Source organism: Triticum aestivum, chromosome 2D, assembly GCF_018294505.1.
Source record: "Triticum aestivum cultivar Chinese Spring chromosome 2D, IWGSC CS RefSeq v2.1, whole genome shotgun sequence".
In the NCBI taxonomy this organism is placed as follows: Eukaryota; Viridiplantae; Streptophyta; class Magnoliopsida; order Poales; family Poaceae; genus Triticum; species Triticum aestivum.
Genome location: NC_057799.1, coordinates 526,190,537 through 526,218,455, shown reverse-complemented (window position 1 = coordinate 526,218,455; position 27,919 = coordinate 526,190,537). Strand labels below are relative to the sequence as shown.

Here is a 27,919-nt window from a genome sequence, read left to right as displayed (position 1 = left end):
GTTAATTAATATGTGTACATACCAAAACAATGAATGCATCAATTAGCTAGTCAGCACAGGCTTAACTAATATATTTACCTGGCCGGACTCTGTTCGGTCACCGGAGCCGTCACCACGGGCTCCTTCTTGCACCAGCATTGGATCACCGGAGCCATCATAATCATGTCTTTCCTCCTCCACTCTTCGATCACCGTAGCCTGCTTCTTCACCCTGTTCTTCCAGACCATCATTGTCGTTAAGATACGACAAGATATCACCTCCGGCTGAGATTATGTCCCCCAACACCTCTTCTGCTTGCTCGTCTCGTCCGTGCTCCATTGTTTCTACAAATATTACAACATGGCAATTATTACACAAACATGACAACAGGTGGATATATTAGTGCAAACGTAGACCTAGCTTATTCCGAGTTTGGGGTGGCCTCGGCAATGCTTCAAGGGTAGGGGCGCGGCGGGAGGGGGTAGGAGACCAACATCGTTTTTTTCTAGGGTTTGGGTGTCCTTGAGAGTTTTGGTCGAGCGAGAGGGCCCTGGGGTGCTCCCGTGGTATAAGTTATCACGGTCGAAGTTATTCGGGAGGGGTTTATCCGGGAGGGGGAGGCAACTGGCGATGAAAACTGAAACTTTTCACAAGTGTTTGTTATATAGTCCGACGTCCCCCCCTCATGTCAAAGTTATCGGGGAGGGCCTGGGTAGATCGACAACGACGACACTCTTTTTCTAGGGTTTGGGTGGCCTCGATAGTTGGTCGGGCAAGCGGACCGCCTCTCTCTCATGCATGTCCGACGCCCCCCCTCATGTCAAAGTTATCGGGGAGGGGGTAAATTTTAAAGAAAAAATAATCTATATATCACAATATCAATATTTTCTATATACATACATACATACACATACATATACATCTACATTAATTATATATATATGAACAAAAAAATACTAATTCTATGAACATAAAAAGGTCTACGAACAAAAAAACATCACATCAGTATTTTCATCCATCCATATATACATACATACATACATACATACATACATATATATATACATCTACATTATATATGAACGAAAAATACATAAACTTTACTAATAAAAAAAGACAGCGGGCCGGGGCGGCGGCAGCTCACAGCGTGGGTGGCGACGGCGACGGCGGGGGTGGGGCAGGGCGCGGGCTCTGGGGCGGTGACGTACGGCGACGACGACGGCGGTGGCGGGGCAGGGGCGCGGGCTCGGGAGCGGCGACGACGACGGCGGGGGCGGGGCAGGGCGCGGGCTCGGGGGCGGTGACGGTGACGATGACGGCCGGGGCGGGGCAGGGCGCGGGCTCGGTGACGGCGACGACGACGGCGGTGGCGGGGAAGGGGCGCGGGCTGGGGGAGGTGACGTCAACAGCGACGGCGGGGCCGGGGCAGGGCGCGGGCTCGGCGACGGCGCGGCGGAGGGGCCGGGGCACGGGCGCGGGCTCGGCGATGGCGACGGAGGGGGCGGGGCAGGGGCGCGGGCTCAGGGGCGGGGCGGCGACGACGTCGGGGCAGCCTGGCGGCGTCGATGTGCTCGGCGTCGTCGGGGCAAACTGCAGATGAACTCTGAAAAATTTACTAAGTGTTTGCTTATATAGCAAAGCCATTGGTCCCGGTTCGTGACACCAACCGGGACCAATGCCCCCTTTAGTCTCGGTTGGTGCCACCAACCGGGACCAAAGGCCTCTATTCAGCAGCCCAAAGGGCGGGAAGCGGCGGCCTTTGGTCCCGGTTGGTGGCACCAACCGGGACTAAAGGGGGGGCATTGTTCCCGGTTGGTGCCACTAACCGGTACCCATGCCCACCTTTAGTCCCGGTTGGTGCCACCAACCGGGACCAAAGGACATGTGCTGCCCGCGTCGCGGCCAAAGTTTAGTCCCACCTCGCTAGTTGAGAGAGCTCGAGAGTGGTTTATAAGAGCTGCTGCGCCCACCCTCTCGAGCTCCTCTCAACTGCAGGCTTTCGGGCCTAACCATACACTATGTGCCTGTGGGGCCTACTGGGCCACATGCGGGCCTGAATCCTGGCCCATGGTTGGGTTTTTAATCGTATTCAGGCCGTGGTGGCCCAGTAGATGGCACTTTTTTTCTTTGTTGCTTTATTTATTTTATTTTGTTTCTACTTACAACAAAATACTTACTGTTGCTATTTTTATTTATTTTATTAAAGTTTATTTTTTAATTCTTTTTGCTTTTAGGTCACAAAAATTATAAACTTTCTGTTAGTGCCATTAGTTTTCAAATTTGAATAGTTTAAATTTGAATTCTTTGAAATTTGTGTGAATCACTAGTTTGTGATTAACTTTACTATAAAAATAGATTTTGGAGTGATTCGTTTTCCTGCTATTTAATATTACTATGTTTTATGATTCTATTCAAAAACAAATTTTGTTATTTTAGTTTCTAACAAAAAAATCTTTATGATAATGCTTTTTGCTATTAAAGTTTCTAACAAAAACATTCTTTATGAAAATTCCTTTTTCTATTGGAGTTTTATAAAAGCTTTTTAGTTGATTCTTTTGGCTATTGAATAATATTATAGTTTTGTTTTAGTTGATCATAACAACATATTTTAATTGATTATTTTTAGTTCATTCTTTTTGCTATTAGTTCATGAGCTATAAATGACCCTTAAATTGAAAAGCACTACAAATGAACTCTGAAAAGGTTGAAAATTGGCATGGTATCATCATTTCACCCACATAGCATGTGCTAAAAAGTTGAGAGGGTTAAGGCAAAAACTGGATGCACTTCGTGTACAAAATGGACAATCTCTTCCGAAGTATCAGGGTTTTGAACGAAAACTCATCAGTTACAAAGGGATTTCATTTTTTTGAACTTATTTGAACTCCAGACTTTTTGTGTGTTCAAAATGCACCATTCAAAGCCACATCATCATTTTTCAACCCTTTCTGAGTTCATTTGTTATTTTTCATGCATTTACTGATTTTCATGAGCTATATGACCGTGAAATTGAAAAGCACTACAAATGAACTCTGAAAAGGTTGAAAGTTGGCATGGTGTCATCATTTCACCCACATAGCATGTGCTAAAAAGTTGAGTGGGTTACGGCAAAAACTGGATGCACTTCGTGTACAAAATGGACAATCTCTTCCGAAGTATCAGGGTTTCGAACGAAAACTCATCAGTTACAAAGGGATTTCAATTTTTTGAACTTATTTGAACTCCAGACTTTTTGTGTGTTCAAAATGCACCATTCAAAGCCACATCATCAATTTTCAACCCTTTCTGACTTCATTTGTTATTTTTCATGCATTTACTGATTTTCATGAGCTATATGACCGTGAAATTGAAAAGCACTACAAATGAACTCTGAAAAGGTTGAAAGTTGGCATGGTGTCATCATTTCACCCACATAGCATGTGCTAAAAAGTTGAGAGGGTTACAGCAAAAACTGGATGCACTTCGTGTACAAAATGGACAATCTCTTCCAAAGTATTAGGGTTTCGAACGAAAACTCATCAGTTACAAAGGGATTTCATTTTTTTGAACTTATTTGAACTCCAGACTTTTTGTGTGTTCAAAATTCACCATTCAAAGCCACATCATCAATTTTCAACCCTTTCTGACTTCATTTGTTATTTTTCATGCATTTACTGATTTTCATGAGCTATATGACCGTGAAATTGAAAAGCACTACAAATGAACTCTGAAAAGGTTGAAAGTTGGCATGGTGTCATCATTTCACCCACATAGCATGTGCTAAAAAGTTGAGAGGGTTACGGCAAAAACTGGATGCACTTCGTGTACAAAATGGACAATCTCTTTCGAAGTATCAGGATTTCGGACGAATACTCATCTGTTACAACAGGCATTTCAAATGAACTACAAAAAGGTTGAAAGTTGGCATGGTATCATCATAATAGTTGTGGAGAGAAAGTCTTCACTTTTTATTCGCTTGTGTCCTTTGCTTATTGCGCCGTAACCATGGATAATCTTCATCGTTTATCAGGATGCTTGGATCAGCCTTGACTTTGAAGGGAGGAATTTCATGAAACTTTTCATAATCTTCAGACATGTCTGTCTTGCCCTCCACTCCCACGATGTCCCTTTTTCCTGAAAGAACTATGTGGCGCTTTGGCTCATCGTATGATGTATTCGCTTCCTTATCTTTTCTTTTTCTCGGTCTGGTAGACATGTCCTTCACATAGATAACCTGTGCCACATCATTGGCTAGGACGAACGGTTCGTTAGTGTACCCAAGATTGTTCAGATCCACTGTTGTCATTCCGTACTGTGGGTCTACCTGTACCCCGCCTCCTGACAGATTGACCCATTTGCACTTAAACAAAGGGACCTTAAAATCATGTCCGTAGTCAAGTTCCCATATGTCCACTATGTAACCATAATAGGTGTCCTTTCCCCTCTCGGTTGCTGCATCAAAGCGGACACCGCTGTTTTGGTTGGTGCTCTTTTGATATTGGGCGATCGTGTAAAATGTATTCCCATTTATCTCGTATCCTTTGTAAGTCAATACAGTCGAAGATGGTCCCCTGGACAACGAGTACAGCTCATCACAAACAGTGTTGTCACCTCTGAGACGTGTTTCCAACCAACTGCTGAAAGTCCTGATGTGTTCACATGTAATCCAGTCGTCGCACTGCTCCGGGTGTTTGGAGCGCAGCCTGTTCTTGTGTTCATCGACATACGGGGTCACCAAGGTAGAGTTCTGTAGAACTGTGTAGTGTGCTTGAGACCAAGAATATCCGTCCCTGCATATTATTGAGTCCCCTCCAAGCGTGCCTTTTCCAGTCAGTCTCCCCTCATACCGCGATTTAGGGAGACCTATCTTCTTAAGGCCAGGAATGAAGTCAACACAAAACCCAATGACATCCTCTGTTTGATGGCCCATGGAGATGCTTCCTTCTGGCCTAGCGCGGTTACGGACATATTTCTTTAGGACTCCCATGATCCTCTCAAAGAGGAACATATTGTGTAGAAATACGGGCCCCAGAATGACAATCTCGTCGACTAGATGAACTAGGACGTGCGTCATGATATTGAAGAAGGATGGTGGGAACACCAGCTCGAAACTGACAAGACATTGCGCCACATCACTCCTTAGCCTTGGTATGATTTCTGGATCGATCACCTTCTGAGAGATTGCATTGAGGAATGCACATAGCATCACAATGGCTAATCGGACGTTTTCCGGTAGAAGCCCCCTCAATGCAACCGGAAGCAGTTGTGTCATAATCACGTGGCAGTCATGAGACTTTAGGTTCTGGAACTTTTTCTCTTGCATATTTATTATTCCCTTTATATTCGACGAGAAGCCAGTCAGGACCTTCATACCGAGCAGGCATTCAAAGAAGATTTCTTTCTCTTCTTTCGTAAGAGCATAGCTGGCAGGACCTTCATACTGCTTCGGAGGCATGCCGTCTTTTTCGTGCAAACATTGCAGGTCCTCCCATGCCTCAGGTGTATCTTTTGTCTTCCCATACACGCCCAAGAAGCCTAGCAAGTTCACACAAAGGTTCTTCGTCACGTGCATCACATCGATTGAAGAGCGGACCTCTAGCTCTTTCCAGTAGGGTAGGTCCCAAAATATAGATTTCTTCTTCCACATGGGTGCGTGTCCCTCAGCGTCATTCGGAACAGCTAGTCCGCCGGGACCCTTTCCAAAGATTACGTGTAAATCATTGACCATAGCAAGTACGTGATCACCAGTACGCATGGCGGGCTTCTTCCGGTGATCTGCCTCGCCTTTGAAATGCTTGCCTTTCTTTCGACATTGATGGTTGGTCGGAAGAAATCGACGATGGCCCAGGTACACATTCTTCCTGCATTTGTCCAGGTATATACTTTCAGTGTCATCTAAACAGTGCGTGCATGCGTGGTATCCCTTGTTTGTCTGTCCTGAAAGGTTACTGAGAGCGGGCCAATCGTTGATGGTTACAAACAGCAACGCGTGCAGGTTAAATTCCTCCTGTTTGTGCTCATCCCACGTACGTACACCGTTTCCATTCCACAGCTGTAAAAGTTCTTCAACTAATGGCCTTAGGTACACATCAATGTCGTTGCCGGGTTGCTTAGGGCCTTGGATGAGAACTGGCATCATAATGAACTTCCGCTTCATGCACATCCAAGGAGGAAGGTTATACATACATAGAGTCACGGGCCAGGTGCTGTGATTGCTGCTCTGCTCCCCGAAAGGATTAATGCCATCCGCGCTTAAACCAAACCATACGTTCCTTGGGTCAGCTGCAAACTCAGCCCAGTACTTTCTCTCGATTTTTCTCCACTGCGACCCGTCAGCGGGTGCTCTCAACTTCCCGTCTTTCTTACGGTCCTCACTGTGCCATCGCATCAACTTGGCATGCTCTTCGTTTCTGAACAGACGTTTCAACCGTGGTATTATAGGAGCATACCACATCACCTTCGCAGGAACCCTCTTCCTGGGGGGCTCGCCGTCAACATCACCAGGGTCATCTCGTCTGATCTTATACCGCAATGCACCGCATACCGGGCATGCGTTCAGATCCTTGTACGCACCGCGGTAGAGGATGCAGTCATTAGGGCATGCATGTATCTTCTGCACCTCCAATCCTAGAGGGCATACGACCTTCTTTGCTGCGTATGTACTGTCGGGCATTTCGTTATCCTTTGGAAGCTTCTTCTTCAATATTTTCAATAGCTTCTCAAATCCTTTGTCATGCACAGCATTCTCTGCCTTCCACAGCAGCAATTCCAGTACGGTACCGAGCTTTGTGTTGCCATCTTCGCAATTGGGGTACAACCCTTTTTTGTGATCCTCTAACATGCGATCGAACTTCAGCTTCTCCTTTTGACTTTCGCATTGCGTCCTTGCATCGACAATGACCCGACGGAGATCATCATCATCGAGCACTGGTTCCTCTTGATCTTCAGCAGCTTCCCCCGTTGCAGCATCATTGGGCACATCGTCTGGTTCCTCTTGATCTTCAGCAGCTTCCCCGGTTGCAACATCACCGTATTCAGGGGGCACATAGTTGTCATCGTCCTCTTCTTCTTCGCCGTCTTCCATCATAACCCCAATTTCTCCGTGCCTCGTCCAAACATTATAGTGTGGCATGAAACCCTGGTAAAGCAGGTGGGTGTGAAGGATTTTCCGGTCAGAGTAAGACTTCGTATTCCCACATGTAGGGCATGGACAACACATAAAACCATTATGCTTGTTTGCCTCAGCCACTTCGAGAAAATCATGCACGCCCTTAATGTACTCGGAGGTGTGTCTGTCACCATACATCCATTGCCGGTTCATCTGCGTGCATTCCGCTAAACCGTACAAATCTCAAGGAAAATGGAGCTTTGAGGTCGAGCTTCGAGAGGAGAAAGCTTAACTACTGTGGCTCGGGCATTTCATCGAACACCTCATGTGCATAGGAGGTGAGCTAGAGCACCACAAAGCCCTCCCCTCGCCGGCCAGAGAAAAAAAGAGCACTGGAGTGCTCTGCTCGCGGGCGAGGGGTATATATAGGCACCTCACTGGTCCTGGTTGGTGGCACCAACCGGGACTAAAGGGGGGCATTGGTCCCGGTTGGTGCCACTAACCGGTACCCATGCCTACCTTTAGTCCCGGTTGGTGCCACCAACCGGGACCAAAGGACATGTGCTGCCCGCGTCGCGGCCAAAGTTTAGTCCCACCTCGCTAGTTGAGAGAGCTCGAGAGTGGTTTATAAGCGCTGCTGCGCCCACCCTCTCGAGCTCCTCTCAACTGCAGGCTTTCGGGCCTAACCGTTCTCTTTGCCTGTGGGGCCTACTGGGCCTTCTGCGGGCCTGAATCCTGGCCCATGGATGGGTTTCAAGTCGTATTCAGGCCGTGGTGGCCCAGTAGGTGGCATAATTTTTTCCCTGTTTTTTGTTTTCTCTTTTGCTTTATTTATTTTGTTTTTTTTCTACTTACAACAAAAAATTTATTTATTTTATTCCATTTTGTTTCTAATTACTTATGTATTTTACTTTATTTATTTTATTTTTATTTATTTTACTGCTGCTATTTTTATTTATTTTACTGCTGCTATTTTTATTTATTTTATTAAGGTTTATTTATTTTATTTACTATAGTTTATTTTATTTTATTTTATTAAGGTTTATTTATTTTTATTTATTTTATTTACTATAAAAAATGAACATAGATGCGCCTATAGAGAAAATTCAACCTAAATTCATAATAAATTTCTATGAAATTCAAAGAAATTTACTCTGAATTTAGGTCAAATTCCCTGTATTAGGGCATCTATTTTCACTTTGAGAGGAGCTCAACAAGGCAGAGAGGGACGGGCTTATAAACCGGTGTGAGCACCCTTCGGTTGGCGAGGTGGGACTAAACTCTGACCGCAACTAGGACCAACCCTTTAGTCCCGGTTTGTGGTATGAACCGGGACTAAAGGGTGAGCCTCTGGTCCCGGTTCAAGCCACCAACCGGGACCAATGGTGGTGGGCCAGGAGCGAGGCCCATTGGTCCCGGTTTGTCCCACCAACCGGGACCAAAGGGGCCGGACGAACCGGGAGCAATGCCCCCGCGAGGCCCGGCAGGCCCCTGGCCGCACGAACCGGGACCAATGCTCACATTAGTCCCAGTTCGTGACTGAACCGGGACTAATGTGAATATTGCCCTGTGACCAAAGCCCAGTTTTCTACTAGTGGGAGTAGGACTCCTCCACGGTGCGCCATAGCTAGGCCGGCCCTCCCCCTCCTCCACTCCTTTATATACGTGGCCAGGGGGCACCCCATAGACACACAAGTTGATCATTGATCTTTCTTAGCCGTGTGTGGTGCCCCCCTCCACCATAATCCTCCTCGGTCATATCGTAGTGGTGCTTAGGCAAAGCCCTGCGTCGGTAGCTTCATCAACAACGTCACCATGGCGTCGTGCTGACGAAGCTCTTCCTCGAAGCTCTACTAGATCGTGAGTTCGCGGGACGTCACCGAGCTGAACGTGTGCTGAAAACGGAGGTGCCGTACGTTCGGTACTGAGGATCGGTCGATCGTGAAGACGTACGACTACATCAACCGCGTTGTCATAACGCTTCCACTTACGGTCTACGAGGGTACGTAGACAACACTCTCCCCTCTCGTTGCTATGAATCACCATGATCTTGCGTGTGCGTAGGAATTTTTTTGAAATTACTATGTTCCCCAACAGTGGCATCCGAGCCAGGTTTATGTGTAGATGTTATATGCACGAGTAGAACACAAGTGAGTTGTGGGCGATACAAGTCATACTGCTTACCAGCATGTCATACTTTGGTTCAGCGGTATTGTTGGATGAAGCAGCCCGGACCGACATTACGCGTACGCTTACGCGAGACTGGTTCTACCGACGTGCTTAGCACACAGGTGGCTGGCGGGTGTCAGTTTCTCCAACTTTAGTTGAACCGAGTGTGACTACGCCCGGTCCTTGAGAAGGTTAAAACATCACTAATTTGACGAACTATCGTTGTGGTTTTGATGCGTAGGTAAGAACGGTTCTTGCTCAGCTCGTAGCAGCCACGTAAAACTTGCAACAACAAAGTAGAGGACGTCTAACTTGTTTTTGCAGGGCATGTTGTGATGTGATATGGTCAAGGCATGATGCTATATTTATTGTATGAGATGATCATGTTTTGTAATGGAGTTATCGGCAACTGGCAGGAGCCATATGGTTGTCGCTTTATTGTATGCAATGCAATCGCCCTGTAATTGCTTTACTTTATCACTAAGCGGTAGCGATAGTCATAGAAGCAATAGTTGGCGAGACGACAACGATGCTACGATGGAGATCAAGGTGTCGTGCCGGTGACGATGGTGATCATGACGGTGCTTTGGAGATGGAGATCAAAGGCACAAGATGATGATGGCCATATCATATCACTTATATTGATTGCATGTGATGTTTATCCTTTATGCATCTTATTCTTCTTTGTTTGACGGTAGCATTATAAGATTATCTCTCACTAAATTTCAAGGTAAAAGTGTTCTCCCTGAGTATGCACCGTTGCCAAAGTTCGTCGTGCCGAGACACCACGTGATGATCGGGTGTGATAAGCTCAACGTTCATCTACAACGGGTGTAATACAGTTTTGCACATGCAGAATACTCGGGTTAAACTTGACGAGCCTAGCATATGCAGATATGGCCTCGGAACACTGAGACTGAAAGGTCGAGCGTGAATCATATAGTAGATATGATCAACATAATGATGTTCACCATTGAAAACTACTCCATCTCACGTGATGATCGGTTATGGTTTAGTTGATATGGATCACGTGATCACTTAGATGATTAGAGGGATGTCTATCTAAGTGGGAGTTCTTAAGTAATATGATTAATTGAACTTTAATTTATCATGAACTTAGTCCTGCTAGTATTAAGCATATCTATGTTGTAGATCAATGGCTCGCGATGTAGCTCCCTGTTTTATTTTTGATATGTTCCTAGAGAAAACTAAGTTGACAGATGTTAGTAGCAATGATGCGGATTGGATCCATGATCTGAGGATTATCCTCATTGCTGCACAGAAGAATTATGTCCTTGATGCACCGCTAGGTGACAGACCGATTGCAGGAGCAGATGCAGACGTTATGAACGTTTGGCAAGCTCGATATGATGACTACTTGATAGTTTAGTGCACCATGCTTTACGGCTTAGAATCGGGGCTTCAAAGACGTTTTAACGCCACGGAGCATATGATATGTTCCAAGAAGTGAAATTAGTATTTCAGACTCATGCCCATGTCAAAAGGTATGAGACCTTTGACAAGCACTTTGCCTACAAGATGGAGGAGAATTGCTCAGCTAGTGAGCATGTGCTCAGAATGTCTAAGTACTACAATCACTTGAATCAAGTGGGAGTTAATCTTCCAGACAAGATAGTGATTGACAGAGTTCTCTAGTCACTATCACCAAGTTACTAGAACTTCGTGATGAACTATAATATGCAAGGGACAACAGAAACGATTCCCAAGCTCTTCGTGATGCTGAAATCGATGAAGGTAGAAATCAAGAAAAGCATCAAGTGTTGATGGTTGACAAGACCACTCGTTTCAAGAAAAGGGCAAAGGGAAGAAAGGGAACTTCAAGAAGAACGGTAAGCAAGTTGCTGCTCAAGTGAAGAAGCCCAAGTCTGGACCTAAGCCTGAGACTAAGTGCTTCTACTGCAAAGGGACTGGTCACTGGAAGCAGAACTGCCCCAAGTATTTGGCGGATAAGAAGGATGGCAAAGTGAACAAAGGTATATTTGATATACATGTTATTAATGTGTACTTTACTAGTGTTTATAGCAACCCCTCAGTATTTAATACTAGTTCAGTTGCTAAGATTAGTAACTCGAAACGGGAGTTGCAGAATGAACAGAGACTAGTTAAGGGTGAAGTGACGATGTGTGTTGGAAGTGGTTCCAAGATTGATATGATCATGATCGCACACTCCCTATACTTTCGGGATTAGTGTTGAACCTAAATAAATGTTATTTGGTGTTTGCGTTAAGCATGAATATGATTTGATCATGTTTATTGCAATACGGTTTATTCATTTAAAGTTAGAGAATAATTGTTGTTCTGTTTACATGAATAAAACCTTCAATGGTCATACACCCAAGATGAATGGTTGATTGAATCTCGATCGTAGTGATACACATTCATAATATTGAAGCCAAAAGATGCAAAGTTAATAATGATAGTGCAACTTATTTGTGGCACTGCCATTTAGGTCATATTGGTGTAAAGCGCATGGTGAAAATCCATGCTGATGGGCTTTTGGAATCACTTGATGCTTGCGAACCATGCCTCATGGGCAAGATGACTGAGACTCCGTTCTCCGGAACAATGGAGTGAGCAACAGACTTGTTGGAAATAATACATACTGATGTATGCAGTCCGATGAGTGTTGAGACTCGCGGCGGGTATCGTTATTTTCTGACCTTCACAGATTATTTGAGCAGATATGGGTATATCTACTTGATGAAACATAAATCTGAAACATTTGAAAAGTTCAAAGAATTTCTGAGTGAAGTGGAAAATCATCGTAACAAGAAAATAAAGTTTCTACGATCTGATCGTGGAGGAGAATATTTGAGTTACGAGTTTGGTCTTCATTTGAAACAATGCGGAATAGTTTCGCAACTCACGTCACCTGGAACACCACAGCGTAATGGTGTGTCCGAACGTCATAACTGTACTTTATTTGATATAGTGCAATCTATGATGTCTCTTACCGATTTACCACTATCGTTTTGGGGTTATGCATTAGAGACAGCTGCATTCACGTTAAATAGGGCACCATCTAAATCCGTTGAGACGACACCATATGAACTGTGGTTTGGCAAGAAACCAAAGTTGTCGTTTCTTAAAGTTTGGGGTTGCGATGCTTATGTGAAAAAGTTTCATCCTGATAAGCTCAAACCCAAATCGGAGAAATGTGTCTTCATAGGATACCCAAAGGAGACAATTGGGTACACCTTCTATCACAGATCCGAAGGCAAGACATTTGTTGCTAAGAATGGATCCTTTCTAGAGAAGGAGTTTCTCTCGAAAGAAGTGAGTGGGAGGAAAGTAGAACTTGATGAGGTAACTGTACCTGCTCCCTTATTGGAGAGTAGTTCATCACAGAAACCGGTTCCTGTGACACCTATACCAATTAGTGAGGAAGCTAATGATGATGATCATGAAACTTCAGATCAAGTTACTACCGAACCTCGTAGGTCAACCAGAGTAAGATCCGCACCAGAGTGGTACGGTAATCCTGTTCTGGAGGTCATGTTACTTGACCATGACGAACCTATGAACTATGAGGAAGCGATGATGAGCCCAGATTCTGCAAAATGGCTTGAGGCCATGAAATCTGAGATGGGATCCATGTATGAGAACAAAGTGTGGACTTTGGTTGACTTGCCCGATGATCGGCAAGCCATCGAGAATAAATGGATCTTCAAGAAGAAGACTAACGTTGACGGTAATGTTACTGTCTATAAAGCTTGACTTGTTGCGAAAGGTTTTCAACAAGTTCAAGGAGTTGACTACGATGAGACCTTCTCACCCGTAGCGATGCTTAAGTCCGTCTGAATCATGTTAGCAATTGCCGCATTTTATGATTATGAAATTTGGCAAATGGATGTGAAGACTGCATTCCTGAATGGATTTCTGGAAGAAGAGTTGTATATGATGCAACCTGAAGGTTTTATCGATCCAAAGAGTGCTAACAAAGTGTGCAAGCTCCAACGATCCATTTATGGACTGGTGCAAGCCTCTCGGAGTTGGAATAAACATTTTGATGAGTTAATCAAAGCATATAGTTTTATACAGACTTGCGGTGAAGCCTGTATTCACAAGAAAGTGAGTGGGAGCACTACAACAGCATTTCTGATAAGTATATGTGAATGACATATTGTTGATCGAAAATAATGTAGAATTTTCTGGAAAGCATAAAGGAGTATTTGAAAGGAGTTTTTTCAAAGAAAGACCTCGATGAAGCTGCTTACATATTGAGCATCAAGATCTATAGAGATAGATCAAGACGCTTGATAAGTTTTTTCAATGAGTACATACCTTGACAAATTGAAGTAGTTCAAAATGGAACAGTCAAAGAAGGAGATTCTTGCCTGTGTTGCAAGGTGTGAAGTTAAGTAAGACTCAAAGCCCGACCACGACAGAAGATAGAGAGAGAATGAAAGTCATTCCCTATGCCTCAGCCATAGGTTCTATAAAGTATGACATGCTGTGTACCAGACCTATTGTATACCTTACACTGAGTTTGGCAAGGGAGTACAATAGTGATCTAGGAGTAGATCAATGGACAACGGTCAAAATTATCCTTAGTGGAATAAGGATATGTTTCTCGATTATGGAGGTGACAAAAGGTTCGTCGTAAAGGGTTACGTCGATGCAAGTTTTGACACTGATCCAGATGACTCTAAGTCTCAATCTGGATATATATTGAAAGTGGGAGCAATTAGCTAGAGTAGCTCCGTGCAGAGCATTGTTGACATAGAAATTTGCAAAATACATACGGATATGAATATGGCAGACCCGTTGACTAAACTTCTCTCACAAGCAAAACATGATCACACCTTAGTACTCTTTGGGTATTAATCACATGGCGATGTGAACTAAGATTACTGACTCTACTAAACCCTTTGAGTGTTGGTCACATGGCGATGTGAACTATGGTGTTAATCACATGGTGATGTGAAATATTGGTGTTAAATCACATGGCAATGTGAACTAGATTATTGACTCTAGTGCAAGTGGGAGACTGAAGGAAATATGCCCTAGAGGCAATAATAAAGTTATTATTTATTTCCTTATTTCATGATAAATGTTTATTATTCATGCTAGAATTGTATTAACCGGAAACATAATACATGTGTGAATACATAGACAAACAGAGTGTCACTAGTATGCCTCTACTTGACTAGCTCATTGATCAAAGATGGTTAAGTTTCCTAACCATAGACATGAGTTGTCATTTGATAAACGGGATCACATCATTAGGAGAATGATGTGATTGACTTGACCCATTCCGTTAGCTTAGCACTTGATCGTTTTAGTTTACTGCTATTGCTTTCTTCATAACTTATACATGTTCCTATGACTATGAGATTATGCAACTCCCGATTACCGTAGGAACACTTTGTGTGCTACCAAACATCACAACGTAACTGGGTGATTATAAAGGTGCTCTACAGGTGTCTCCGATGGTACTTGTTGAGTTGGCATTGATCGAGATTAGGATTTGTCACTCCGATTGTCGGAGAGGTATCTCTGGGCCCTCTCGATAATGCACATCACTATAAGCCTTGCAAGCAATGCAACTAATGAGTTAGTTGCGGGATGATGTATTACAGAATGAGTAAAGAGACTTGCCGGTAACGAGATTGAGCTAGGTATTGAGATACCAATGATCGAATCTCGGGCAAGTAACATACCGATGACAAAGGGAACAACGTATGAGGTTATGCGGTTTGACCGATAAAGATCTTCGTAGAATATGTAGGAACTAATATGAGCATCCAGGTTCCGCTATTGGTTATTGACTGGAGACGTGTCTCGGCCATGTCTACATAGTTCTCGAACCCGTAGGGTCCGCACGCTTAAAGTTCTGTGACGATCGGTATTATGAGTTTATGTATTTTGATGTACCGAAGGTAGTTCGGAGTCCCGGATGAGATCGGGGACATGATGAGGAGTCTCGAAATGGTCGAGACGTAAAGATCGATATATTGGACGACTATATTCGGACATCGGAAAGGTTCTGAGTGGTTCGGGTATTTATCGGAGTACCGGAGAGTTACGGGAATTCGCCGGGGAGTATATGGGCCTTATTGGGCTTTAGGGGAAAGAGAGAGGGGAGGCTGTGCGCCCCCCAAGGCCTACTCCGAATTGGACTAGGGGGAGGGGCGGTGCCCCCTCCTTCCTTCTCTTCTCTTTTCCCTTTCCTTCTCTCCTACTCCTACTACATGGAAGGGGGGAATCCTACTCCTGGTGGGAGTAGGACTCCTCCAGGGCGCGCCATAGCTAGGTCGGCCCCCCCTCCTCCACTCCTTTATATACGTGGCCAGGGGGCACCTCATAGACACACAAGTTGATCATTGATGTTTCTTAGCCGTGTGCGGTGGCCCCTCCACCATAATCCACCTCGGTCATATTGTAGCGGTGCTTAGGCGAAGCCTTGCGTCGGTAGCTTCATCAACACCGTCACCACGTCGTCGTGCTGAGGAAGCTCTTCCTCGAAGCTCTACTGGATCGTGAGTTCGCGGGACGTCACCGAGCTGAACGTGTGCTGAACGCGGAGGTGCCGTACGTTCGGTACTGAGGATCAGTCGATCATGAAGACGTACGACTACATCAACCGCGTTGTCATAATGCTTCCGCTTACGGTCTACGAGGGTACGTAGACAACACTCTCTCCTCTCATTGCTATGCATCACCATGATCTTGCGTGTGCGTAGGAATTGTTTTGAAATTACTACGTTCCCCAACAGACATCTATAACTGTGGATGAGTTTTTTGCCCAAATTTCCGCCTTCGATCAAAGGGTGGAGATGTTGGGCGATGGAGCAGATGGCACTGGCTTCAACTCTTCAGCCAACATGGTGTACAGAGGAAGGGGCGCAACAATAGAGGTCGCGGCCGCGGCAAGAGAGGACGTGGCCGAGGAAGGCGTCCTCCCACTCCCTCTAGCGTCAATTGTGCCAGAGGCTACCGAGGTCATTCACAATAGCAGCAGCGTCAACAACCAACTTAGGATTACCCCGAGTGCCAGATCTGTTACAAGTTTCATGCAGGAGGTGCCCGTGCATGTTGGGATCGCTATGAGGAAGATGATTATGAGGAAAAGGAGGCAAATGCTGCACCAATGGTGACTATGGCATCGACACCAACTGGTACGCGGACAATGGAGCCACAAATCACATCACACATGAGGTGGACAAGCTAACAATCCGAGACAAGTACCATGGACCGGATCAAGTTCACACCGCAAGCGGTTCTGGTATGAAAATTACTCATGTTGGTAGTTCAATTGTAATACCCCCATGAAAAACTTGCGTCTAAACAGAATTCTATATGTTCCTGAAACGTCAAAAAATCTTGTCTCCGTTCATAGGTTTACTCTTGATAATCGTGTTCTCATTGAATTTTATCCTTATTTCTTTTTGGTTAAGGACTTGGACACGAGGAGAGTACTTCTTAGGGGCAAGTGCGTGGGAGGCCTTTACTCACTCATATCTTCATCATCACCATCATCAAATAAGCAAGCTTTTGTCGCCATCAAGCCGTCTTCTGCAAAAGTGGCATAGTAGATTAGGTCATCCTTCAGCAGTTATTGTCAAACTTATTCTTAGTCAAAATAAGCCCCCTCATTCTCATGAGGCTAGCATTGAGTCACTTTGTGATCCATGTGAGCAAGCTAAAATTCATCAGCTGCCATATCATGTCTCTACTAGTATCTCTACTGCACCCTTACAACTTGTATTCTTAGATGTTTGGGGCCCAGCTCCTACTTCAATTAGTAGACACTCATATTATGTAAGCTTTATTGATGATTATAGTAAGTTTACTTGGATATATCTTCTTAAGAAACGATCTGAAGTGTTTCAAGTTTTTAAGAATTTTTAGAATCTTGTTAAAAGAAACCTGAACACTAAGATCATTGTCATGCAAACTGACTGGGGAGGTGAATACCGGAAGCTAAATTCCTTCTTTCAGCAACTTGGTATCTCCCATCATGTCTCGTGTCCTCATGCTCATCAACAGAATGGTTCTGCCGAACGAAAACATCGCCATGCTGTTGAGGTAGGACTATCTCTTTTAGCAAATTCATCTATGCCACTAAAATTTTGGGATGAAGCATTCTTGACAGCCACTTATCTCATCAACTTGCTCCCTAGCAAAGTCATTAAATTTGAGACTCCTATCACACGCCTTCTTGGCATTACTCCTAATTACAATTCACTTAGTGTGTTTGGTTGTGCATGCTGGCCCAATCTTAGACCATATAATACACGCAAGCTTGCTTTCCGTTCCAAGAAGTGTGTCTTTTTGGGCTACAATCCAATCCACAAAGGAGTCAAATGTCTAGATGTATCTACATGAAGGGTTTATATATCTCGTGATGTTGTTTTTGACGAGTTCGTTTCCCCTTTTGAATCCCTTCACCCAAATGCCGGAGCTCTTCTTAAAAAATAAATTCTTCTTCTTCCACCAAATCTTTGAGCATTTGATCATGGGGGCGACAATTGTACTAATCCAACTGATGATTTTTCCATTCCAAGTATTGTGTCTACACCTGTGCAGGTTACTGGAGAAAACGATGCAAAGAACAGTGCAGAAAATGATCAAAATGCACGGGCCCATGATGGTGACAGGCTCGGGATCGTCATAGCCCACGCGCGCGCAGGAGGCAGTGCTCGGGTCAGGATCTTCTGCGGCCCAAAACTCAGGAGCGAGCGATGCTTGAAAATCAGGATCTTCTGTGAAAAATGGATCTGATTCTTCTCCGGGATCATCTATGGTTTCGTCTTCTGCAGCATCTCCTGCGCAACAACCATCACAGTCTACTAGGCTGCAACCAGCTGTAACTTCGCGTGTCACAACCCGACTGCAGAAAGGTATAAGAAATCCAAAAATTCAAACTGATGGCACTATACCGTATGGCATGTTGTGTGTTACAGGAGAACCAACAAAGCTGGAAGATGCACTTGGAGATACTAGATGGAAAAAGGCAATGGATGAAGAATATTGTGCACTTATGAGAAACAAAACATGACATCTTGTACCAAATCAAAGAGGTAAAAATGTCATTGACTGTAAGTGGGTCTATAGAATCAAGAAAATGGCAGATGGTTCAATTGACAGGTACAAAGCACGTCTAGTTGCAAAGGGTTTTAAACAACATTATGATTTAGATTATGAGGATACTTTCAGTCCCGTTGTTAAGGCTGCAACTATTAGACTTGTGCTTTCTATTGTTGTATCCAGAGGATGGAGCTTCAGACAGCTGAATGTTCAGAACACGTTTTTGCATGGTGCTCTGGAAGAGGAGGTTTACATGAAACAACTGCCTGGGTATGATAATAAGAAAACACCTCATTATGTTTACAAACTTGATAAGGCTCTTTATGGTTTAAAACAAGCACCAAGAGCATGGTACTCAAGGTTGAGCTCTCAGTTAAGGCATCTTGGTTTTGTTGCATCCAAAGCTGACACGTCACTTTTCATTTATAACAAGGCAAACACAGTTATGTTTGTCTTAATATATGTTGATGATATTATAGTTGCAAGTTCTTCACAAAGTGCCATTAATGCTCTTCTCCATGATCTAAGTTTAGAATTTGCCCTCAAGGATCTTGGTGATCTACATTTCTTCCTAGGCATTGAAGTTAAGAAAGTTCAAGATGGCATATTGTTGAGTCAAGAAAAATATGCTACCGAACTTCTACCCCGTATGGGGATGAAGGACTGCAAGCCTTCACCCACACCATTGTCATCTTCAGAAAAACTTTCAACATTTGAAGGAGAGCCACTTAAAGAGGAAGAGAGCACTAGATACAGAAGCACTGTGGGAGCTTTACAGTACTTAACATCGACATGGCCAGACATATCTTTTGTTGTCAACAAGGTTTGTCAGTATTTGCATGCACCTACTACTGCACACTGGACATCAGTTAAAAGAATTGTAAGATACATAAAACATACTGCAAGTTTAGGTCTTCAGTTCAGACGCTATAATTCTACTCTTGTTAGTGCTTTTTCTGATGCCGACTGGGCAGGATGCAGTGATGGTAGAAAATCAACTGGAGGTTTTGCATTATTTTTTGGCTCTAATCTTATTTCCTGGAGTGCTAGGAAACAGGCTACAGTGTCAAGATCAAGTACAGAAGCAGAGTACAAATCTCTAGCAAATGCTACAGCTGAAATTATTTGGCTAGAATCATTACTTCATGAGTTGGGAATCAAGCAACATCGCACTTCATGTCTATGGTGTGATAATTTGGGAGCAACTTATCTTTCTGCAAATCTAGTGTTTCATGATAGAACCAAACATATTGAAATTGATTTTCATTTTATGCGAGAAAGAGTTGCAGAGAAAAAGTTGGACATTCGATTCATTCCTTCCAAAGTTCAAGTGGCAGACGGTTTTACTAAAGCTTTGCCAGTCAAGCTATTTGAAGAATTCAAGAGGAATCTAAATATAGGATAGTCGAGATTAAGGAAGGGTGTTAGATATATTGGTTATCAAGAGTCCATGTAATCTCAACCTCCTTCTGTACTTCTGTTTAAACTCCTCTTTCTCTTGTAAACGGTCAGATCAGGAGATCGATCGTTCCTGACTTCTACGCCACGACAAGGGCATCTTCTCGTCCACAATATATACATACCATGCGGCTCCCTCGAGGAGTAGGAATGCTTCCAACCTAATAGTTGCGACGAGCCCTACAACCTCAAGGTTTAAAATAGACTTCACTCGGTGTAAAGTTTCTCCGCATTACTGCTGATGCTTGGGGTATGGAATATGAAAGCTTTCAGACAGATGACTAGTGTTCTAATACAACACGAAAGGTGAGCAGTATCTGGCACAGCTGCAACTTTATTGCACAACCTAATGACGAATATTTTCAGCGATGGCCCACAATACAGAAACTGGGTGATGAAGCGTTGTGGATTGGGTCTTAAAAGTACCAGTATAATATATACATCTAGATTGGTGGACACTGGACAGTGACTATGCAAAGCCTGAAAGCTAAAGAAGAAAAGTAGCAGACGTGCGGTGAATGTTATGGCTGTGTAATTTCAAAAAAGAAAAGAAATGTTATGGGTGTGCCATAAAGCGCGGGTGTGGAACTACATCGCAGTCAGCCTGGCACACTACTCTCGTCCAGTTTTGGCTACTCTGAAAATATTCTAGTTCGTCGTAGTGCTGAAGCTGATATCTCACCGATACGATAATTGATTTGGCAACCACTGCTACCTGGCCCTGACCCACCCCCCGGCGGCCTTTAATCAAGATGAGAAGCCTAGTCACCCACTCCATCTTGCAGCAGACAACCCAATCCATTAGCTAGTTACCCAGGCCCAACCCAATCCATCTTCTCTTTCGAGAGTGCCATTTTACAGTGACCCAGGCGATGCCATTCCACCAGTAATCGGTTACCGCTTTCGGTCATGTTCACATAATTCAGTTGTATGGTAACGCATCACATCCCACAATCATCAAACAAACAAACAAACAAAAAAGATGTCACGTCCCATTGTCCCAAAGTCGAGCTAGAAAGGGGGGAAATCCCGACGAGGCACAGTCAGAGCAGAGCTTAGCCTAACGTGGACGCCGCATCCTACCAATGCGATCGCGAGATCGCATCCTCCGGCGCCGGCGGCTCTGCCCCTGCAGTGTGCGCTGCAAGTGCAACCCAATCCACCACCCAGGACCCAAGAGCGGCTAAAGACGAGGCCAAACCACCACTATTCTTGAGGATATCATATTCCTCTGCGTCCCGAGCTGCTCCCCGCGGCTCCAGATCATCATCACCATCATTGCGATTTATTCCCGCACTTTGCTTCCGGAGGCAGGAACCGCCGCCGACCCAACCACCTCCCACGCCGTCCAGTTCACTGCACTGGTTTGGTTCTTGAGAAGCAGGAGCACTTCTAGGGGCAACGATCGAATCTCTTCGCTGTTCGTGGTTCTCGCAGAGCTCTCTGATCGGAGCCATGAGCAGCACTCTGCTTCGGGTCTGCCCGTCCGAGCTCAAGATCCCCTGTAAGTACCCCCTCAAGAACCACCCCTATCCCCTACCTAAATTCAGCGGCGCTTTTCGGAGCTCTCTTGGGCTGATTTTCTTCTTCTTGCTTCCTCTCCGTGCCATGATCGAGAAGACGAGGTGAAGAGGCAGCGATCGTGCTGCATGCAGCTCATCAACAAGACCGACAAGTACGTGGCGTTCAAGGTGAATGACTGAACACCCTCCTCTTTTGTCCTCGCGCTCTGCTGCTACCCTGTCTCTGTCCGCGGCGCCATTGGGTGGGAGGGTGACGGATTGCCATGGTTGCAAATTCCAATCCGCAGGTGAAGACGACGAACCCGAGGAAGTACTCGGTGCGCCACACCTGCGGCATTCTGCTGCCCCGGAGCTCCTGCAGCGTCACAGGTGATTCATCGGTTTGTCTGACTCTGATGCCCACTGTGTCATCGTTGCTGAAGCGCTGGGCATGGGGTCGGTTTAGTTACGATGCAGGCTCCCAGGGACATGCAGCTGGATCACCATTGCAAGGACAAATTCCTCGTGCAGAGCGCCGTGGCGCGGGACGGGGCCACCATGAGAGATCTCGTCCCTGAACTGGTAGGTTCATTGTGCTTCGATCTCCTGCTGACTGATGGATGCCTGTTTATCCGGTACGTTTTCTCCAGCGTAATGCGACGGTTTGTGCAGTTCACTAGGGCGCCGGGTAGGTTGATCGAGGAGTTCAAGCTGCGGGTGGTTTACATTGCTGCTAATCCCCCATCGCCGGTGCCCGAGGAGGCAGAGGAGGAGGATGCGTCCCCTCGGTCAGAGGTGACGATGGGCTATGAGGCGAAAGTTTCCTCAGCGTTTGATGCGGTAAGTGATAGCATCACTGTTCTTTTGTGCAGCATCAAGAACAATATCATGCCTTTTCTTGTGACCATGTGTTCATTTGCTTCTCAGGCATCTAGATGCATGGATAATTCTGGAGCCAAACCTTCATGTACCAAGGTAATTCATTCCCCAGTCAAAACACACTGCACACTGACAAATATCTGAACACATATCAAAACTCATGCAGTTCTACATATATCTGAACACATATCGAATTCATCAAATACTGTTCATTGAGTTAGTACTCACAAGTATTATGTTGACCTATTTCTATTGCATGTTTTTGTTTAGGGTGCCTCTGTAGTACCGACGCTTGTTGGAGAAAAAGTATCTACAAGAGAAGAAAATCAGAAAAGACTTCAGCAAAATATGGTAAGACCCCATTCAGATTCCTTTTCTACTCCTCAGATGGTATTCAGTTATGGTACTTCAAATACATACTAATCTTAGTGTAACATCCAACATTATTTGCTTAAATCATGTTACTTCTCCTAAAATTCATAGTAGTATGCATGCAAAACCAATCGGATATCATGATGGTTCCAAAATGAAAAATGAAGGCAGTAAATGTTAATGTTGGAATGGATATAATTTGCTCCTAAAAATCTAGACAAACTCTGAAATTATGATAGAAAATTATGTGAATGCCTGGATGCAAGGAAAATATTTATCATGACATAAAACATAAAAATTTATTTTTGACCTCTCAACCATTAGTCGTGTTTTGTTTTGGCCCATGAAGTTTAAACCCAGATAAATTGGACAGTTAGCTTCTACTCCCTCCGTTCCAAAATAGATGACTCAAATTTGTACTAACTAACTTAGTACAAAGTTGAGTCATCTATTTTGGAACGAAGGGAGTACTATGAACTAAAACTACGACACTTATTTTGGAATGGAGGGAGTAATATTGAAAAAATTGTGTCCCTGGTCTCGCTTGAAGCAATATGGCCAATCAGTGCATTGGATTTTCAATGAGTTTTCTATAGATAATTAAAAGGAAAAATGCAAACCAAAAATAAAAGCTTTAGCAAGCTATTCTATAAAATTTATAAAAAAAAGGAATTAAACAATAATCTAGAAATCCATACATATTTTAAAAAACTAATTCATGAAAAAAAATGTTTATTCAGCATATATTTCCACATTTCCATTTTTCCATAATTCTTTGCTAACTTATCTTAAGCTATCTCAAAGTTTTAGTATTTCTATCCCCGCAAAAAAAAGTTTTAGTATTTCTGAGGTAATATTTGTAAAAAAAATATCTTATTTTTGTATTTTACAAAATCTTTTTGTTTTTTGGAATCCACCCACTTTTTTATATTTTAAATACAAATTTAGTTTCTAACATAATGTTTGTTCCCCTTTTCACATGTTTTCTACTCCCTCCATCACGATTTGTAAGTCGGGAACACACTCTGAAAGTTCATTCGACTGAGAATGTAAAGATATAATTTTTGCTGCCTATAAAAGGTTTTGCTAGTTACTAAATTGGAGACCTAAAACCGTGCCCAACTTAGAACCCGGATAGAGGTAGTAAGGGCATCTCCAACGGCAACCCGCAAAAACCTCCCGCATCCATCCACGGATAGGAGAGACCAGTCCGCGGCCATGGATGCGGGAGATAGCCATCTAACGCTAGTCGCATACATTTTCACAACAACTCAAACAAGCCGAATGAAATTCGTGCAAACACGGCCAGATTTCAAGCATACTCGACCGGATTTCATACAAACATGACGGATTTCATACAAACCGGACGCAAACGGTTATATTTTGGAATTATTTTAACTAAAAAGTTAAACTATGTGCACATACGGTCGCGCGTAGCTCTGCTCCCACGACACAGATACACTACACTAGTCTATGGCCAGTCGCGGCGGATCCCTTCGTCACTGGACTGCCAGGAGTCCCGGATGCATATTCTTCCTCCGTGTCTTCCTTATGTCCGGTTGCGCCGCTCATCGGAGTGTGACGAAGAGGGTGCTTCAGCTAGAGGGGAAGGGTGCTTCCGTGGACGCCCAGGCCAGGGTGGTCTAAGATAAAGAAAAACCGGGCACGTCACCTGCTGTACAAGTCGGCGATGCACCGGCGGTGGCCTTCTTGGGACCCAAGCGGCGGCGGTCTCCCGTGTTCTACTTTTCCTCGAAGTTGCTAGTGGACGTGGACGCGGATGCGCTGGCCACCACTCGTCGTTCTCCTCCGCGCACCCGCCTTCTTTCTCTGTCTGCATGGCGCGACTACGCGCGCGTCGACGGCGGATGACGTGGTCGTAGGCACTGGAGGGGCGGTATGACGCAGCGTTGTCCATGCCCGTGCCGCCATGCTCCCTCCGTGCCGGCCTGGAGCAACTTGCCACTCCTCTGCGAGCTGGCTTGGAGCGGCGAGTTGCTGAACCACGCGCCGGATTGGGGCGGCAACTTGCTCCGTCGGCCTAGGGGAGGGAGGTGGAGCAGCGAGGTGCCTCGCTCGTATCCGCCGGGCTCGGCGGGCCACCATGCCGCCTTTTATGCCGAAGAACTGCTCTTCCTGCCCGTCAGATGCCATCAAAATGGTGGAGTGGTGATGGAGGAGATGGGGGAGCGGCGGAGGGGTGTGATTCTTTCCCGGCGCCTGCCATCGTTTAAATAGAGGGCGGATGGGAGGAGCTCGACCGACGTTGCGTTTAATGCCGGCCCGCTCCTGAATGGATGTGTGGCCGGAGTAGGTTTCTCGGCTTCCACGCGGGGGTTAATGGAGGCGTATGAATGCGGCAAGGAGGCCTGTTCGGCCGGGCGTGCAGCGTGCGGCGCCCTCGGCCGGCGCGCCGCTTCAATGGCGGATGCAGTGAGAGGTCGCGTCCGACCTGAGCCGTCTTCAATGCGGAGCGGCGCGCTCTACACCGGCATGAATGCGGGCAGCTGGTGCCGGGCAGGAGCACGCGTGGGAGGGAGAGGGGTTTTTTGGTGGGCCAGGGCGGTCATATGCGGGCTTGGGAGCGGTCTAGACTCCCGTGAACCTTCCCCATTTTCGTCTCCGGTTTGCGGGAGAAATCACGTCCGGACCGATATAAGTCGGTGTTGGATGACTTCCACGGTCCGGACAGCCCGTATCCGGACGGTTGTGAAAGTTTTACGGGTCCGTTTTAGAGATGCCCTGACAAAGACAAATTATGTATTCTTGTGCTGATTGGGCATCATCCCGTACGAATCACCTCCATGCCATTGGTCATACTGTCGTACAATTCTGACTGAGTTCAGTGACCACATATGTTAGGTATTTTTAAAGTTATAAGTGCCAAACTTAACCAATTGTTGAGAGATAATGAACTCTACCAATAGATTCTTTTAGGGATAAAAAAATAAACTTGAAAGTAAAGATGAAGCACTGACTTAACTTTTTCTAGTAGTGACAATCCAGTAAGACTTTCAAAACTACACCTTTGATCGATAAGGTAAGCACCGGCATTTGGTGATAACTCCCGGAAAAGAAAGAGGCAAGGATTAAGGAAAGCTAACTAGTAATATCTTAATGAGGTTCTCATTGAAGGCAATTAGCATGTGGGGTCACAAGATTGTGGGGCACCTTTGTCCATTGAAATATCTGATGTCCTGATTTCTAAATGATTGCCTATGTAGGTATGTACTTCCTCCGTCTCAAAATAAATGTCTTAACTTTGTACACTAACTTTAGTACAAAGTTATACTAAACTTAACACATTTATTTTAAGACAGAGGAAGTATTTTATTTACTGTCAGATATCTGAACATCTCATCCTGGCCTTATTTCAGGAACTGCTCAGGGAAGCAGGATCACCTCAACAGGGCTTCTCCGTAATGTTTGTGCTGTTAGTCTTCATGTCATCTGTCTTCATCGGACACTTGATGAAGCACATAAAGGTTTAGTCACATAATAAGTACCGCAACACAGGCGCTAGGACTAGAAACGGATCCAGTTCTTGTCAATCTTACGTAGGAAGAACATACACCAAGTTCATGTATATATGGTTCATCAGTTGCAGAGTTGTGTCTAGGAGTTTCAGAATTACTTATCGGTCAAATGAATGTACCTAACATAGAAATACATCTATATACATCCATTTCAGCGACAACTAATTTCGGACAAAGGTAGTACTTTTCTATGTGCCACACAACGTCAAAATCCATGACCGACCTTGTCTATCACATATGTATGAAGTGCATATTCCTGCCAATTCAACACATCTTCTCAAAATAGGCTTGAGCCCTGCTATATTAATATAGCAACCACACGGAATAACTGCTGAGACCAACAACACATCAAGCCCAAAAAAAGAAAAAGAAAAAAAGAGAAACAAATGCCAACAACAACAGCTCGACAAACGTGGATGACCCGCCACCGTTGCGCCCTCCGGAGTCGTCCCACCACACTCATAGCACTCCAAAACGCCGCATACCAAGCAACACCTTCAAAAAAGAGTGCGATGAGGACGATGTTGTTGCCCGGACATGTCTGCTTTGAAAAGAAATTGAGTTGCTGGAAGGGCAAGTTCTTATCTTATGGAGGGAGGTTGGTCCTTGTTAGGATAAATCCAAGGCATACCGTCGATCATCCGAGGACCAAGCAATCACACGAGTATGACACCAAGATTTGTTAACGAGGTTCACCGATATGGCTACATCCCCGGGGCCTGACTACGGGCGCTCCTCCCGTGACACCGTCACAATACCGCACACCGGCCACCCGGGCGCCGGCACACGCCGCCGGCTCCCCCTTGCGCGCCTATGCTATTATGTTGGCATAGGTTACATCGTGTGTTTACCCTCGCTATATAAGAGAGGCCTAGGATACAAGTGTCCTATTAGGACACGACTCCATATCCTATCTAAACACAATACAACTCAGAGTCCAACTGTAACCTACCTTGTACACAATATTCGACACAACTCCAACAAACTCCACCTTGGCGAATATTCTTCACCACCTTGGATTCGTCAATGCATCAAACTTCCACGTACATTGGACTTGAGTTTATCCCATGAGTACCGCTGCTACTCCAAAGACTCCATATGACTCCACCTGCAACTTGTAGTCCCTTATTTTCTTGACCACAGTCAACGCTCGAGCAAAATTAAGTTCCTCATTACTCTAGTTTGTGCTCCCAACTTTCAGAGTATCCGTCCATGCCATCACACACCGATCACTGACCTGCGTGAAAGTGAATAACTCACATATTGGGTGTCACACATAAGAGTTACCTGAACTCAACATCACCGCTCTTCCTTTCTTGACCGCCTGTCTGAAACTTGAAAGAATTTCATCATTGCTTGTAGTCATTCCGAGTCAAATTCGCAATTGTCTCACCACATGTATGACCACCAGAGCCCTGGCCCGTCTCCATTGCCCGTGCATACCGCACGCCTCGCTGCTATTACCGCGTCGAGCCTCCGCTGTCCCGGTCGAGTCTCAAGGGTCGCGAACCCACACCACTCAACCCCCACTGCAGAGTACCACCGATCATCACCGACCGATGACGAGTTTCACGCTTCCATCAGACCACTGGGCTCCAGTCCGAACTGCATGTCACTCGCTTTTTCCCGCCTGCTGAATAGGCTTCGGCCCCGTCGACTTATGCCGTAGGCCCTCAATCCAGCTTCATCTTCAACATGACTCCATGGTAGATGATCAATCCACCCCTGCGCCTCATCGACTTCATGCTCCGTGTATACACCACCTTGAATCAATCCCGCGCCATAGTCTTGTCGAAGCCGCACAAGCCTCGGGCATGTGCACCACGTGTTTCCATGCCCAGAAGTCGGTCACCATCAGCATCACGCTCCTACGTCGTCTTCGC

General features: G+C 45.1%; 1 protein-coding gene across 1 annotated transcript; it reads left to right on the top strand.

Annotated features, from left to right (window-relative positions):
- The first annotated feature begins 20,784 nt into the window (after positions 1-20,784).
- Positions 20,785-26,239, top strand: LOC123054228 (vesicle-associated protein 1-3). Its single transcript, XM_044477951.1, has 8 exons — positions 20,785-21,251; positions 21,368-21,438; positions 21,558-21,639; positions 21,716-21,831; positions 21,922-22,089; positions 22,177-22,224; positions 22,399-22,479; positions 25,878-26,239. The coding sequence occupies exons 1-8, from the start codon at positions 21,203-21,205 to the stop codon at positions 25,989-25,991; spliced, it is 729 nt and encodes a 242-aa protein (XP_044333886.1). The 5' UTR covers positions 20,785-21,202; the 3' UTR covers positions 25,992-26,239.
- The last annotated feature ends 1,680 nt before the right edge of the window (positions 26,240-27,919 follow it).